The 17960-nt window shown below is 45.4% G+C and overlaps 1 protein-coding gene across 6 annotated transcripts in view; it reads right to left on the bottom strand.

Moving 5' to 3' along the window:
• The window catches only part of TNIK (TRAF2 and NCK interacting kinase), a 159485-nt gene that overhangs the window by 61245 nt on the left and 80280 nt on the right, over positions 1-17960 (bottom strand). For all 6 annotated transcript variants that reach the window (XM_082054931.1, XM_082054935.1, XM_082054932.1 and 3 more), the window contains exons 3-5: positions 15213-15269; positions 10228-10353; positions 1958-2068 (exon numbers count right to left, since the gene is read on the bottom strand). In XM_082054931.1, the coding sequence (XP_081911057.1) occupies positions 1958-2068; positions 10228-10353; positions 15213-15269 (294 nt within the window). The remainder of the gene's footprint in view (positions 1-1957; positions 2069-10227; positions 10354-15212; positions 15270-17960) is intronic.

The following is a 17960-nucleotide window of genomic DNA, read 5'->3' as shown; positions in this document are numbered from 1 at the left end:
GTGGCAGAAATAATAGAATATCTCCTTTCTGTATTTCCATCATCCAGAAACTGGAAAAAACCCAATTCTCTTGTTATATCGGTCCAATAAATGGGACTTCAATACACTGAAAAGCTTGTATTAAAAAAGCTACCATGTAAATACAAATATCATAACTTGCACATATCCCTAACAGAGATATAGATCAAGTTTAAAACCTGTCTGAAAGGCTAAAGGTAAACTAGTTTTTACGTTGTGCTTTTTTTATTACCTCATTAATATCTTTTTGCATGGTACATTTCTATATCATTCATCTATTATTTCAGTTCCAAAGTAACATCCACCTATATTGCCAGCTTAGGAAAAATATGTATTACTTCAAACACTGATTTTGCATTACGTTTACATTTCACATTAAACATTCATATTTGAGGAAGAAAATAATTTCTGTTATCACTGCTGGTAGTTATTAGACATTTTATGCTCATTACCTTGGGACAACAATGTGGAACAGATTATATATGTATGGGCGCCCTTTTTTAGCCGTGTTATACCTGGTTAGAGGCACCTTTGTGCATTGCAGGCAAAGCAAAAATTTCACTGAATTTCAATAAATCCTTTAACAACATGGGATCAAGCCTTGTGTTAGAATTACAACTGGCCACTGACATCTGAACCAGGATTAAGCCACTTTCTGCAGCACCAGCTTCCATCAGCTGAAACCCTACAGAGGTCACCAACCAACCGCCCCAACACACAGCCAAAATATGAGCCGTGACACGCAATGGTGGCCCTGGGACATGAGTCTGGCTGGGTCCTGACTCGCTGCCAGGGACTATTTTAAGAAGTAGGCTCACAGAGCTCAGACATTTAAAATGAGCCCGTGGAACTGCAGTTTCCTGGCAATGAAAGCAGTGTCTGTATAACAAGTGACGAACTACAGAACCAGCCTCTGCCGCGTGTCATGCTGGTGTGATGGTGGCATTCAGGGACACAGAGAAGTGCTGTGTCACCTCCAGACACCAGTGGCAACCTCAGCAGCAGTGTCAGACACCTCCTACCAGATAAATCATTTTGCCTCTATTTCTTTCATAGAATCATAGAATCATTCAGGTTAGAAAAGAACTTGAAGATCATCAAGTCCAACCGCAAACCTAACACTGCCAACGCCACCAGTAAACCACATCCTTAAGTAACATATCTACAAGTCTTTTAAACCCCTCCAGGGATGGTGACTCCACCAATTCTGTGGGCAGCCTGTTTCAATGGCTGGCAACCCCTTCTGTGAAGACATTTTTCCTAATATCCAATCTAAACCTTCCCTGGCTCAACATGAGGCCATTTCCTCTCTTCCCATCACTTGAATGGCTCTTCTACAGGTTTCCTTCACATGTTTGATATTTCTGCTTTCTTCTCAGTTCATGGAACGATAGATCTTAATGTCAGGTGACTATTACGATCACATCATCTGACCTCAGTTGTGCAAAATGTAAGCAAGTCTCTGCTGAACCTGCCATCCCTCAGTACATGAAACTCTGGCACAGCCCATTTTAAGACATTCCAGCCAAATATTTATCTTGTGGGTATAAAAGCTAGAGCATCCTCATTAAAACCAGAGACATGTGGATTTAATAAAACATGAGATGCTTTTTACCCATGAAGATTCTTTCCACCGACTTTATTAGTCCTCTCCTTTCTGAAAATATAATTCTAATGTAAACAAATCTTTGGCACTTTTGTTGAAGGAAAAAGAGGGTTAAAAATTGGGGAACTAAGAGAGCTAAAGGACATTAAATAGGGCTTATTTATTATGCATCATACCAGTACACAAATCATTCATGCCCACTGGCATCGAAGAAGCTCCAGCCCATGGCAGCACGGCAGCCAGGACGCCCACAGAGCTGAAGGCTTTTCATGTACCCCGAGCACCGAGTGCGATGCTCCAACGCCTGACACCCACCTCCCTCCACACACGTACCCGTAAAATCTCTCTGCAGATGTAGGCGATCCACTCCTCCTTCAAGGTGTTCCCCTTTGTGTTCTTGATGAGGTCGGTGACGGAGCCTGCGCCACAGAACTCCATCACCAGCTGCCAAATGCAATAAAACCACAATTACTGCCATGACGCTGACAGCATCCTCCGGGCTGCCTGACCCCAGGCTGGGACCCCGACACCGGCAATGCTGCTGTGGGGACACCAGGACATAATCTTGAACCTACCACATTTAATCCATGTGGGTTTTGTTATAAAAATGAAACAATAAGAGCCTGGAAGGCTTGAAATGGCCTTAATGGTGGAAAACAGAAACAGGAATCAGTCCAGTGCTGAAAATCACCAAAGGAAACTGGAAACCTTGAACTCTCAGACCCCATCCTACTTTATGCTTATGAGCAATATTTAGTATCAGCAGCAATACGAGCAAAACTCTACCTCTTGCATATAAGTTCTTAGACTCTGAAAATGTGAAGGCAACAAGACAGAGATCTGAAAACTTCCCACAACCTTAAAAAATGGGTATACTTTTCAAGGTCTTTTTTTTTTTTTTAACCCCAGGAGGTCTTTGCTTTTGACCATCTTTTTGAACAGGAAGACCTTCTCGAGGGCAAGCTTGCCATGCAGCTGCAGCTGGTGTCCTACTGCTTGGGTTGGTTCAAATGAGACTGGGCACCACCACTTGTACCACTTACAAAGTTTTCTAATATCAAATACAGAAGTACAGTCATCTAACCCAGGTTCAAATGTGATCTCGTAATTGAGCAACTATGAAATAAACCTTATAAAAATAGCATGGGATGTGAATCTGCTCCCTGGGACGTCATGGATCCCCAGGGCACACAGGAGCCATCAGGTTGCTCCAGACAGCAAGCACAGCCCACGTATGGAACAAGCCTCCTCCAAGCCCTGCAGAATTGTTTCTCTCAGATGTGAAACCATGTTTTCCAATTAAATCAGCTTGCTACTAAAAGATATTCCCTTACAAGTCATGCGTTGCCAGATTTTCCAATGTGTATGTTTAAAGTTTCTTGAAACTTACATGGCATTTAATGTTCTCCAAGTAAGTGACATCACTTTATTAAAAAGCATGGGCCAAGAGGAGAAGAGAAAGAAACGGCAGAAGGGTTACTTCTAACCAAATTGCTGGAACACAGTGATTTAAAAGCCTATGATAAATAAATGATCATAAAATCCAGAGTACTGATATAAACCTTCAGTTTAAATAAGATACTTGAGCAGACTATACCTTAGCTGGCTTTGACCACTCCCCTACCTTTGGTTTTGATATTAAGTTTCTCACATCTTCCTCAACTGACAGCTGAAAAATTATTTGTATATCCCTATTACCTCAGGAAACCGGCTTCAAGAAATGGATGTGTGTCTGGCCAAAGCCTGCCCTGTGCAAAGGCGAGGGATGATGCTGCAGCGCTTGCAACTGTTCCAACCCAGCAGGAGAACAGGGATCCAGCTCAGCCATGAGTTATTCAGTGCTCACTGAATGGGGAATAATGGAACAAACGGTTTTGAAGTTGCCTTTCCTCTCTTTCTTCGCTTTGGCAGACTGACACGTGGGGAATATCAGTGTCTGCACGTGTTTCTGATCAAATGAATGTTTGGGATACCAGGGCAGCAAGCACAGACAGGAAAACCCTGGATGGCTGAGCCAGCCACAAGCACTTTCCAACCCCAAAGGCTGCCCTCTCCATGGACATTCATCCACAGGCTCTCACTGGGGTTTGGAGCAGGAGGAGGAGGAAGGGCACGCTATGCTATGTATGGCAATAACAAAGCTTAAAAGAACATGGAAGAAATCCCATTAAAGGTACACAGTGAACCCATTAATTTGCCAGATTATCTTTATGGACATGACAGTTCATGCAGTTCTCTATCCTGTCCCTGATTTTGACAAAGCAAAGATCAAATTTGCACCAGGCAGTGAATAACACAGCCACCTGCTGCTGCTTCCCAAATCTGCAGTTGTGAAATGTCCTGGAGATGAAAGAAAAAAAACAGAGAGAGGTAAAGAGAAAGAATCCTAAGTGTTTCCAACTCAGCTTTTTAAGAGCTGCACTGTCCCGTAACATCCATAGGAAACAGCCAGCGCTGGCAGATCTCTGGCAGCACCAGCAGCTCCAGGTCCAGCTGGGCAGGGGCTGGGGGGCTCAGCAGCACACACGTGTTGCCAACACTTCCCAAAAGCTCTGCCATGAATTCTCCAAGATACGATGAGCAAGATGACGAGGCTGCCTGAATATCTCTGTCTTCAATGCAGAGCTGATGGACACCCAATGTGAAAAACCACCATTTCCAGAAGGTGTGGGTGGAACAGGAGGACAGCTGGTAGCTGTGACCCAGAGGCACTGTGAGACCCATGCTTTTACAGTTTCCTTTGCTCCTCAGATGGAGGGATGATACAGAAATCCCAACTACAGCTCATATAATGCAGCCTCCAAAGAAAGGAAACACAGATGATGGCCAAGAAGTCACACTGATGGCCCAGGTGAGACCTCACCAACTGCACCACGTGTCCTGCTGGGTGATGGAGCCCAAGAACAATGAATGCACAATTGGAGCAGGAACAGGAAGATGAACAGGTCATCCCAGAGGACGTGAGGACTTGTTCAGCCAGCCAGGGGATGGATGGCTGTGGAATGTGAGTGTATGCTGTCAACAGTATGGACAGTTAAGCACCAGAGAGGGAGAAGAACGAGGTAGATACTGGCATAATATCAATATATCAGCACCCTATGGGCATATTTAGGTTAGAAACCAACAAACAACTTTCCAGGAGAAAAGGGAATAAAAGTTTCAGCTGATGTTAGGACAGAGTTTAGTATACTCAGGAAAGGCTTCAAAATGACACTTGTACTAAAATCCTTGTTACCAGTCCCAAGTCTCTAGGTGAGCGCTTTGCCCTGCACACACTTGCATCATTTCCAATCTTGTTAAAGGATGAAGTCATGATGAGGTAAGACAATAAACTTGAAATGCAGATTGAATTTTTATTAACCATAATTAAAATTATCATCAAGACAGGCTAAAGGTAAGATCATCTTCTGAAATTTAATTTGCAAGGCCATTATTGAGGAAGCATTTTTAAATACAGTTCATTTAGCATTTACTTAGCTCTTCATATCAGAGCAACAGCAAACTTCATAAGCAAGGCAAATTCAGAAGCAGCAGCTGTAAATCTCTGTGTCCTGCTGTCTCACATTTTTTTTGTTTAAAGAGCCTTTGCAGCTTTCAACTCAACCACCACCTTTGCCAGTTTGGGAAGGGCCAGTAACATCTCTGTTCCCACTGCCGCTGTACATCAGCTGGAAGGGCTCACACCTGAGCATCCCCAGTACAGAAACCCCAATCCAGCTGATGGTGAACCGCCCCAGCTTGTCCACAGGAACCCCTCAAACCCACCCAAATTCTGCAAGCCAAATCCTTCCATGTTCCTGTTCCTCGCTCCACAATTTGACTTCTTTTTTAGAGAAAACAAGCACATAACAGGCCCAGCCTAAACGCTGCCAGAAATCCTTCTTTCCTGCTGTATGTGTAAACAGAATCCAGGTGCAATACAGTCCCGTGTGCCCAGGACACCCAAGTCTCCCATCCCACCCCACAGCCCAGTTCCCTTGCAACAGGGTCCCACACCACACACATGGTGGCACCTGGAACCAGTGACAGAGCATTAAAAAAAATACAGAGACCTTCACTTGGTGGATCAGCAGAAAAGCTGATGTGCATTTCTGAAGACACAAATAGTTATCAAGTTGGTATTAAGCAGCCACTAAAATATTCTGCAGGAAGATAAGCCCAGGTTTTAATTGCCTGTGTCGGCGCTACCGCAGGACGCCTGGGTGGGGGCAGCGGGGCCCGCACTGCTCTGCTCTCCCCTCTCCAATGGCAGCATCAAACTGCACATGTTCATAAATAAATTCATAAATAAATGACTTGCCTGGCTGTGCCCTGCCTTTCGAGCCAGCCAAGCAATTCATGTCCCCTGGGGAGCCACTGGGCAGCTGCCACCACAAGACCTGAGCTGAGCAAAAACTTTGGGCTTAGGTAGGGCAGCGAAGGGAGCCGGGCTTGCAGTCTTGCAGTGTTCACAGCACTGACATGGCTTGCAAGAGGAGTGAGAGTGAAATAGCATTGGTTTACTCAGCCAGACAGCAGCAGAAAGCCTCTCTGCTAAGCCCGGGCTGGAGGAGCAGCCCCGCTCAACCCAGCACCTTCCTGGGACTGCAGGGCTTGGAGGGCCTAGAGACAATTGCAGCTCAACCAAAAACTGTCCCCACTCAAATGTTCAATGATTTAATTCATGTGATACAAGGTATCAGCTGCTGCCCAAAAATATTCTTCAGTGCCTATAGGCAGATGAAGAGCGATCCTGCTCTGAGCTGCAAGGGCACAACTCAGTGCTTCAACGGCTTGTGCTCTATTCTCAGTTGAGCCTCCCTGCCCCTATTTTTGCTCTCCAGATCCCCAGTGAGACCCTGTACATACCTCTCTGCAGTGACTCAACGGGTCCCTATGGCTTGACATAGAGAAAATCACATTGCAACTACGTGGGGACAGCCCTGAGCACTGCACAGCTGCAGCAGTGCCATCCTGACTGGTCCTAAATCACCCTAATTCCTTCTTCTTCGAAACTAGCCCAGATTACCCGCTGCAGAGGTCACCCCACTGTGCTTGCCATGAGCACATATTTGGCAACCTGCCTATGAGCAATTTTTCCCTCGTCATGACAGATGCAGCTCCAGGTGCAGGCAGGGTTGCCATGGCAGCCATCCATCAGCAGCCAGCGATGGTCCCTGGGGACCACACACCGGGGGGTGCTGCTCTGAGGGGCTCTGCCCTAGGCTGCCATCAGCCACCTCTCAGCCCCCACACTCTGCAACCCCCCCAAACCTGGTGCCACTCTCCACACATGGCTGGGCTTCTCCGCTAATGGCTTCAGTGGATGGCAAAGGCAGATGACAAATGTCCAGCACTGTGGCATCCCTATTGCACCACGAATCTATATAGGGTATTAATGTATGGGAATGAAGCAGAGAGCCTGCAGCTTCCAGCAGCTATCTGGGCAGGTGACTTATTGGGGAGGGGGTGCTTTGGGATCAGGTCACCTCCCCCATCAAGTTCACACTTTCTAATGAACGCCCCATCTCCCACTGCCAGAAAAATCGCAAAATATCTCAGAACAACCCCCCCACCCAGTTATATGCAGCCTAGTAGCCCATGGCTTAGATCTGAGACATGCAAGGGGAATTTAATGAGTTTAACTCCAAACCAGCAGTTAACTGATAAACTGGGTCTGTACCATCCCCTGGGTCACCTTCCCAGTTTCTGCAGCCCACCCTCTCTTTGCACCCTTGCACCACAGGCTCCCTGGGGCAGGATCCCCATTGTCTCGGTTAGAAATGGGCACAATCCCTCCCAAAGGAGCATGGCCCTCCCAGAAAGTAACACTTTATCCAACATAGGAATAATTTTTTTCTTTTTTTTCTTTTTTTTTTTCTTAAATGTTCCATAAAGGTTGTCCCTATGACTTTTACTTCCTTTTTTTCCTTAATATATCTGATTTGTGATGCACATCTCCGTTTCACCTGCTAAAATATCCTCCATGCAGCTCTTTAATTTCAGAAAAACTTGCTTGTTTAGTCAGCTCATCTTTCAGGACGAGTGGCTGCTACCGAATGGAGCAGCAGCACCGAAAGACCTGCTCATCACGGCGGCAGAAGCAATGACAATACTTCATGTCAGAAGCCTGCCGCGTTTCCAAGAGATCTTAATCTCCACTGAAAGAGCTCCCTGTTTTTTATTTCCGTATCAGCCTCCTGAATGTCGATAAAAAGAATTACTTGGGCATTATCAGAAACCGTTTTATTTCAACAAAGGGCCAATGAAAAATAAACAAGTCTTTATCTGCACGGAAAGACTGATAGAGTTCACGCTAGTCTTAATTCAATCAGATCCTGAAACAACAGCTATTTAACACAGCAACACCAGCACACCTCTCCTCTGCAGTCAGGGAGCTTTCCCGTTAATATCTTCACCAGTCCCAGAACTGGTCAAAAACCCCTCACACCCCAGCACCATCCAGTGCCAGAAAAGCAGCTTTTGCAACATAAGAAAAGCGCCAAAATTGAGAGGAGAGGTAGCTGTTCTGAAAGGAAATTCAGATTATCTAATCTGCCTTTGCCAGGGGGCAAGAGAGCTGGGTGATGAACATCACCTCCCCTGGCATGGCTGGGTGACACACCAGGGAAAACCCAGGTTCTCCTCCTGACTTGGGCCATCTGAGGGTGTGGTTTGATGATGATGGGAATTGATGAAAGAGCCTCTCTTAATATAATGAGTTTTCTACTGAGCCTTTCTTTTGGATGTCTGGGCTCCTCTAGATAGGCAAATCATATAAAAAAACCCATCATTTTTCTACACTTGTATATGCCAAGAGCTTTTTGCACTGGAGATGGGAGAACAAAAAGGAAACTAAACCCTTCTTCCCTGGTCAGACTGTGCTAAGCCCAGACCAAGCAGCATAAGGGAAATGGGCAGAGCCAGCTCCAGGAGGGCTTCTCCCCCATTCAGTTCTTTTGCACACAGTTGGTGGGGTGTTTTCACCCCCAGGCACTTCAGCAGCACAAAGGGAAATGTTGTGGGTTGGTTTTCTATTTTCCTTAAAAAAAAAACCAACAACCAAACCAAACCCCACAACAAAAAAACCCAACAAAAATATATTATAAAGCAGCTAAGCCAAATGGAATTTCACGGGATGAGAAAGGCATTTCTTAGCTTGACAGCTTTCTCCTTGCTGAAACCCAAGCCAGCTGCAAAGAACATGTTTTTTCCAAGTTCCCACCAAAAATAACCCCAACACCCAAGTAGGAAAAGCCTCTGGAGTCCAAGCCCCCAAGTTTTCCTAAAAATTCAGTGTACCACAAAGTCTCGAGCAGCAAAGCAGCGTGGAAGCCCATCAGCTCCATTTTTGTCCCAAGGGAATGTCCCCCTGGTTCCCACAGCCCCCTGATGCTCTGGCAAGTGGACACAGGTGCAAACAGCTGAAGGCACTGAACCTTTTGCTAAAATACAACCTAGATTATACAGAAACTAAAGGAAAGAGTGTTGTGCTGCCTTCAGCATCTCCACAGCCTCCCAGATGAACCATGGATATTTGTTACCCCTGAAAAATGAGGCTCTAGCAATCTTGATCAGTACAGAAACACTTTGGAAACCAGCCACGGATAACCAAAAACTGACTGGATAACCCAGAACTGACTGGATTTACAAGACTATGAGGAAATAAATGCTTTTTAGACTACAGGACAACATCCAGGTCATTATATTTGAGGTAAAACAAAGGTAGCCTTCCTTTCAACACTGCCCTAAGGACCAGCTGAGTGTCAAACCACTGGTCAGACGCCCATAGGTGCTGCAGGCTTGTGCTCCGCAGGCCCAGATTAGCAAAGCTCAGTTCAGAATACAGCACACTAACTTGTATACATTTTTCATCCCCCTTAGGACAGTGCCCGGAGCCCCAGCCTGTAATCACTGCTGCCCTGCCCCATGAGCACCCACAGGGAGGTGGGCTGTGATGCTCTGTCTGTCTCCAGAGACAGACGGCAGATTTAAACTCTGTCCTCCACGGTCTGGGAATATCGAATTAATAGCCAAGAAGTCACTGACAAGGGAAGCAGCGGGAGGAGGCAGGTGGGGATTTATGGGAAGGCAAAGCAGCTTGCAGCCCTTCAGCAACATGAGGTATCGTCACTGCAATGGCTGAGCAGACACAGATCTTTCTGCTCGCCCATTGCCATCCTCCTCCTCTTTATTTGCCTGCACTGGCTCTGTGAAATGTTAAAGATGAGAAGCAGCTCCAAGAGCCAGCAGGAATCACAAGCGCCCAGCATCCCCTGCCCAGCCTCCATCTTCCCAGCAACGCTCCCAGCTCCCTCCAACCATTCTTTTTCAGTGCATTTATTTTCATAGGACAGCATAATTTTCAATTGAATATTATAACAAAGATGTAGTTAATGACAATTCAGAAAAAAAATCGTTTTATCATCAGTCTGCAAAGATTTTTAAGGCAAAATGGAGAGGCATTTGGCAGTGTGGGAAAAGCCTTTACAAAGCCAAAACTTCAAATAAGAAAGATGCAAAATACGGCTTTTTGTGCAATACAGGTGGTGGTAAGAGGACAAAGCAAGAGTAAATAATTTGTATCAAACCCTAGCTGTTTTAAAGAAAAGAAAGCAACTTACCCAGAGCTGATCATCCATTCCGGGTGGGTTCTTTTTAATAAAAGCACCATAATATGTAGCAATATTTCGGTGGTGAGAATACTTCTTCAGCATGTTAATTTCTTGTTTGATCTCTTCCTCTTCATCCTGGGATGAAGTGAAAAGAAAAAAAAAAACCACAACAAAACAGGGGTCCTAAGGGGCTGCACTTCACAGGCTCTCATTTCTCTTTGTATGTGGGTGAACTTCCAAGCTCCCCATTTCTGACTGACCTTGCCTAAGTTGCCTTGCACCAATTTTTACAGCCCCTTTTTGCAACATGGAACTGATATGGGAGCCCTGGGAGCCTGCAGCCTGGACTAACTGAAAGGAAACCAACTAAAGGGTTAAACTAAAAAGTTAAGATGAGCAGAACTGGAGAAAACACACGCTTTGCCACAGTGCCCATTGCATTTCTGAACCCTGAACCAGAGAGATCTTCAGGTGGTGCAGAAATCACGTGGTTTCCATATGATTCTGCAACAATCTCATCAACGTTTATAAATATCTGAGGGGTGGATGTTAAGAGGATGGATCAGACTCCTTTCAGTAGTGCCCAATGATAGGATGAGGGGCAATGGGCACAAACTGAAGCACAGGAGATTCCATCCAAACACGAGGAGAAACTTCTTTAATTTGAGGTGCCAGAGCACTGGAGCAGGCTGCACTGAGAGGCTGTGGAGTCTTCTTCTCTGGAGACATTCCAGACCTGCCTGGACACATTCCTGTGTGAGCTGCTTTGGATGAACCAGCTTTAGCAGGTGGGTTGGACTGGATGATCTCCAGAGGTCCCTTCCAACCCCAACCAGTCTGTGATTCTGTGATCTGCAGGGCAGGAGCAAAGCAAAGTCTGGCCAGGATTTGAGCCCTCCCATGGAGATACGCTCTCCATCCAGAGGTGCACCACTGCCAGGCTTTGGCACCAGAACCAGATTACATGTTTTCGGTGGTTTAGACATTCCTCCATCTTTTTAAGCTAATTCCTTTAATAATTCATATAATAGTTTACATCAGTTTTGCGTTGCTCTGAAGCTTAACAATACTTGTATTACTGCAGTAACTCATCTGCACACCCTCCTAGACCCATCAAAAGCCTGGGAAGATGGTTTTCTAGAAACCACTGCATGGCAGAAGTGCTCTAACACTGTGCATCCCAGTCATCTGACACTCCGCTCCTACCTGTCCCCAGGGGCAGAAGCAGCAGAAGACATTTGGGAACACCAGGTGTTTTTGGTGGCCTGTGAAACCACACAGGGACCAGGCAGATGCTGCTTGGCCATAAATTCTCTACCAGACTCACTCAGTCCTGGTGACAAGCACCATTCTCATCAGCTGTCACAGCCCCTCTCCATCCTGTCTGCAAAGCTGGAGGAGACAAGGCAGGAGAACTACACTGATACCTGTTTTGATGTCCTATCTCTTTGCTTTCACAACCATCAAACATGCCCTGGTTTTATTTTAAGCTGACCGAATTCCAGTTCACTGTAATTCCACTGGTTGTAGGGCAGCAGTTAGTGCTTTGATGTTGCTGAGCTTTATTATAAAAGGACCAGAAGGCCTATTATCTCTTTATTCTTCTTTATTAGCCTTGTGGCCCTCACCTGCTTCATCCTGACTTCATTTTTACAAATAGGCAAAAGACAAGACACTCCTTGAAGAGTGATGCTCCCCAACCAGGTGTCACCAACATAGACAGAAACATGGCTTTTTTTCCCAAACCACCATGGAAAGTGACTTATTGACTACAGTCTTCCAGAGAGAATTCAGGGAAGAACAGCGAAGATTAGGGCAGGAAGACCAAATAAAAGCACCTGACTCTCTGGGAAAAATGGAGAGGAGCCACAGGGACACTTGGTCTAAGGTTTTATCTTGATTCCCTCTACAGGTTGAAGTATCCAAAATGGTGGAAAAAAGTTGAAAAAGCAAAAAATACTCCCCAAAAAACAAACATCAGAGCTGTGGAGGTCAGGATGGGACCTGAGGATGTGCCTGCATGACTAAGCTCAGGGGTCTCCAGCCCAACCTCTTGCTCCAAAAAGGACTATTGACAGTGATGACCACCAGCAAATGCAGCGAGGGAGGGAAGAAAACAGGAATTATTATAGCAAGCTGCTGTAACCACTCCAACCCCAAAAGCGACAAAACCCATAGACCAGGTTTTGCTACCAGGCTTTGCCTCCATTGATCAATCCTATGACATCCATCGCTACAAGTGGGGCACAGCAGGACCAGCCCCTGGAAAATGAACCCAAACCAATCAGAGACAGCAGCTGCCCAAGCTGATCAAGTGCTGTAAATTTGAGAGCCTCTATGCTGCAATCTTCCCTAACACCTTATTAGCAAGAGTGTAAATGAGTTAAACAAAGCATCGTCCTGAGGAGTCTTTGGTGGTTTAGTGTAAGGCATGTGGTCAGGATGAGATGCTGGCTGGGAGCTCACTTAAAACATGGGGGCTTTACACTCCAAAAACTTCCTCCACAAAACAGCAGATCATAGAATCACGTAATAGTTTGGGTTGGAAGGGACATTCAAAGCTCATCTAGTCCAACACTCCTGCCATGAGCAGGGACATCTTCACCCAGTTTCAGGTTGCTCAGAGCCCCATCCAGCCTGGCCTGGGATGTCTCCAGGGATGGGGCATCCACCACCTCTCTGGCAACCTGGTCCAGTACTTTACTACCCTCATTGTAAAAAATGTCTTCCTTATGTCTATGGTTGGGATGACCACACTAATTCTGTGCTCTGCAGGCTTCTGAAAGACACACTGTCATCAGGGACATCCCAGAAAAATAGGTGGAAGAAAAAATGAAGCAGTGGCAGCACTGAATTATCCGTGTGTGTCAGGAGACGGTGAAGGACTGGAGCAGACACGGTTGGGTTTTCACCAGCAGCCTTTGCACTGAGCCTGGACCAGTTGCCAAACATGGCTGTAGACATGATTCGGGGACCAGCTTTAGAAATGACTCCAGAAGCGACTCCCAGGACCATTCCTGCTGTGGCTGGAAGACATGGCTCTAGATCTGACTTCAGCATCAACAGCTACGAAGCACAGTTCCCTACCATTTCACAAGTTTGCTCTGTCTCCACTGTGGTCACCACCCATCCAGCCCAAGCCTTGTCCTGCTTATGGAGAAGCCTTCTGTTGGTGACTACCGGCTGGTGGCATCTCTTCAGAAGACACGGAGGTGTCACCTCTGTGCCTCAGCTGATTCTGCTACCTCCTACCTATCTATACCTACTTCTCCAGTCACGCAATACTGGGGTCATCAGAGGCTGAGAAGCCACCTCATGGGGTATTCATTGGGGCAGAAGAAGTAGAACAGATCAGAAATTCAGATAGGGCTTTTTCAGAGGACCAACTTTAAAAGTCTGCACATCATATATTAAACCAGAAATAGCTGACAGGTTTTAATATGACTAAAATTAGCTTAAGGGGAAAATAATTAAATATCTGAACAACACATCCCATATCAAATATCTGATTTACTACCTTGGATGTTCAGAGATGTGAGATCCTGCTTTGGAAGGTAAAGGTCTAGATCAGGGACATCAACTTAAAGACATTCCTGAAAATATTAGTTACTAGGCAGGATCACACTTGGGTACTTTTCTTCAACATCTTTGCTTGGAAGTGATGATGTTTTAAAACAATGAACTAAGTGTGGACTCAAATTTAAGCCCGTTTGGCCTCAAAGTAATATTCTGATTTCTCAGCTTAAATTTGTTGTAACCTCAGACTTCATCCCATGGGAATCTTACTGCTGTTTATGTTCTGTTTGGTGGGTCGGCCCATTCCCTTAGAGCCTGCTTCCCATGAGAACTAGATAAATGGCAGTTGTAGATATTGCAAATAAACAGAAGAAAATCTCATTCACATTTACAGACTTATTCCCATGCATCATTTCACCTGTTAGCACAGAGAAGAAACTCAAAGAAGGTCCTGTAGATATTAATACCCACCACAATATCTAAAGTATTTCAAAACATACTCCCGCGGCCAGCTGACTGCTTTCACAGCAAGTCAACTCTGTATGTGCTGAACTCCTGAAAGCTGATTAATAACATTAACTCAAAAAAATAAGGTGGGTAGACTGGGACTGAGTCCTAAAATTTGAAATGTGTTATTCCATTAAAAGAAAAAAAAAAGAAAAAGAGAAAAAATATTTTAAAAAAACACAACAAAACAAACAAAAAAAACACAACAAAACACGTTCTTACTCCCAAACCTGACACTGTTTGTATAGGCAGGAACTTTGGGAGGCATAATACTACACTTAAAAAAAAAAAAAAAAAAAAATCAACAAAAAGTACTTTCATATCTCTCTCTTAAATGCATCTGTTTAGGCTTTTAGGGCTTTTAGAGCAATTCCACTCTTGTGTGTGTGTGTGTGCGCACTGGGAAATGGTGAAACCATTCTTTCCCCTAAATCCCGTTTCTCATTTAATAACTTACAAATTCTTGGTTCTCTTAGTCTGATAAAAGTTTCAAAAGAGCCGTGTTTCTGAGACCAGGGTGGTGCATTTTTTCCCTCTTTACCAGTAGGATGCACAGGAATAATCTAACTTGCCTAGTAAAGCTATTCATAACAATACCTGCACACAGTTTTGGTGAACAAAAGCTTTTTGGTGAAAAATATGGATCTGGAGAAGCTGAAATGTGTTATGAATACACAATCCTGTTGCTACAATTTTCTTCAGATTTTATTACTGCATTCAAAAGAATCACTGCTGGAACTGGATGCTGCTTTGTTTCAGCATAAAATTACTTAATCTCCAAAACTCTTCCAGATTTTTTTTTTCACGTATTTATTAAGAACCTCTTAATGGCACATTTCACATTAAGACAAAGAGTATTTGCTTCCCAGGAACATGAGCCTTCCACCAACCCCCACACATTGTTATCACCCTCCATCCCCTTTCCCCTCTTATCTGTCATTTAAGGATGCAGGAGGAGGAGGATTTGTTACCCCGGTGACGTCCATAACCTTAATAGCAGCAAGCTGTCCCGTTTTAACATGACGACCCTGCAAAAGAAAAGGGAGAAGTTTGTTTGTTTTGCTGGGTGGAAAGGTTTTCCTCCCAGGGAACAATATCCTTCAACAATTTCCTCGCCTTGGCAGCATCCCTGCATTTTTTTCCTTTTTCAAGAGCATCTTCACAGCAGCCATGATGGGAAAGCAATTCCCTCCCCTTCCTCATGCCATTACAATTAATTAGTGAAGGGCCTTCCATGCTGTATTTTCCTGGCAAACAAGTGCTGGAAATATCCTTTAATGCTCAGCCATGCAAAAAAACAGCTTGGGGCTTCTCCTGAGCACAGAGCATGACTCGGCTGGAAATGGTCTGCTGGAGCTGGAATGATGGAAATGGGCTGGCCGGGGTCCCCACACAGCACTGACTTTGTCCCCTCCTTTCCCAGCCCCAGCTCTCATGGACCTGGGGACACCCAAGTGACTCCAAGTCTGTAGGGCATCATTATACACTCTGTCCACTAATGTATTTATTGTGCAAAAGCCTCAGTTAGCAGGATAGAGAGGTTTATAAAATCAGAATTGCTTTTTGGCTATGGAAGTGACCCCATCCTCAGGGCTGGCACAAACAGGGAACGTGTCTGGAGGAGATGCTTGAGGGGCAGCATGGAAACAGAAGCCCCTTGACACATATGGCCTCCTTGGTTTTCAGCAACTGAAAAATTAGCAAATCACTGCAATAAACTGCTTGTTGCACAGTGCTCGATTGTATTAATCCTAATGGAAAAATGCCTGGAAGCAACGGAGAAAACTATAAATGAAACCAAATTGTTTATGGGGTCTTAAAACCAACACAACTGCTATCAAGCAACTTAATTCCAGCCTTTCCTCCTCTCCCAAGAAATGGATCACCCAACACTGGATCAACATTGGTCATACCAAATCATTCCATCCCCTTCTATTTGAGGACACACGCTCTGTTTACAAATGGGACAGTCAGAGGAAAAGATGTTTCTTTTCCATGAAAACCAGCCGATGCTGATCATGGCAGGAGAGCTGGGAGGCAGAGGGAAGCATCCCAGTTTCCCATTCACTTCTTACTGCTGGAGTAGCCCAAAGCCCCATCACAGGAGATACGGCATGGAGGACACACAGCAAGCGGCAGCTCCTGCCCTGCAGCACCGATAATTAACGCACCAAGGACACGGCGAGGAGCAGAGCTTCCAAGCTGCAGCATGGCACACACAGGGAAAAATAGTTTTTCCTAAACTGCAGGCTCCTCTGGCCCCCCAACAACGTGCTTGTTGATGAGCTGGGGTTTGTGCCCAGGTTTCCCAGCCTTTCTGCAGCCTGGAGATGGGTTTTTCACACCATCGCACCTCCAGCAAGAACCCCAAATTACCAGACACAGGGGCCCTTCCCCGGCCCTTCAGGGTTCCAGGCACAGCATCAGGGAGCAAACCCACATGCCAGCTGTGGAGCAAGGCAGCACCATCCTCTCCAAATTTATGACTTCACCAGGAAGCCAGTTCACCCACCAGGGTTCCTTGCTCGTTTATTAGTACAATTTTTATGTCCTGAGTAACCGCGTGTTCTAACAACAGAAAAAGAGCTTTATTTTTAAATGTGCAACATAATAATGAAGTGCAGCCCAGCAGCACCGGGCTGAGGCTGAAGCATCCCCTGGATGCAGGTGTTGGGAAGGAGGGATGCATTGCTAGACACCACACATTTAAACAGCAAAACCAAATCTTCCTCTTCCTAAATTCATCCTTGTTTACTTGACCAGGAAGCCCCCACACACTGACTCTTTCATTAAAGCCAACAGAGCATCAGCAGGGAATGCGCTTGGACACAGCCACGGCACACTGCATCTTCCATGAAACGGAGGAGGGAGACGAGGCATTTCAAGCCATGTATCTGCTACCTACAACCGCCTTCATTTGACATATCACCACCTCATTTTGTACTTTAAGGAAATGCCCCAGCATTGCCGCCACAGAGTGCTGCTGCCTGTTCCCAATAGTGGCCGAGGGAAAAAGGAGCCCCCCATGTCCACCCCACCCTTCTGCCAGGGATCTGCCACTGCCCCGTGCACCTCCCAAGTATTTACGGGTAAAGGTAAAATCTTAATATTGTGTGAACATTTACCAAAACAAAATAAACCATTGTGAAATGTTAATGTAAGTCATGAGGGACACTTAGTCACGCAAAAATCGGGTGAAGTAGAACCGGTAAGTATTTAGCCTTGGAACTTCAGAACAAAGACTTGCTTTTTGTATAGCTTGTTCGCAGCGATGGACTGTTGAGCTTCATCCCAGCAGATTTCCACCTCTGTCCAGTGAAACACAGTGTTTCCTCACCAGTTAACTGCCCCTTTTAATTCAACATATCTAGCATGTTCTGCATTGATACTTGCAGTGAAACCATCAACTATAGCTTAGGAAAACCAGTTGATTTTCACCTTCCTGCAGGCATTCTTGGCTTTACAATACAGATACAGACAGGCTGGAGAGAGAACTGAAAGTGACAGACACAATACAAGAATAAAATCAGCATCTGGCCTGTACTCATTAAAAGATGTCACAGCAGCAACAAGCCCTTTTGATGGCATTAGCCACCTCCTGCACACTGGCCATGCAGAAGAGCCCATGTCCCCACAGCCTTTCCAAAGCATCCAGCTGGACCAGGCAGCAGAGCCATTTCTGTCAAAGCCAAGGCAAGCTGACACTGTTAATTAATGTG

Source organism: Streptopelia decaocto (genome assembly GCF_964273445.1).
Source record: "Streptopelia decaocto genome assembly, chromosome: 6".
In the NCBI taxonomy this organism is placed as follows: Eukaryota; Metazoa; Chordata; class Aves; order Columbiformes; family Columbidae; genus Streptopelia; species Streptopelia decaocto.
Note: the sequence above shows the minus strand (reverse complement) of the source record. Positions and strands in the feature narration are given on the sequence as shown.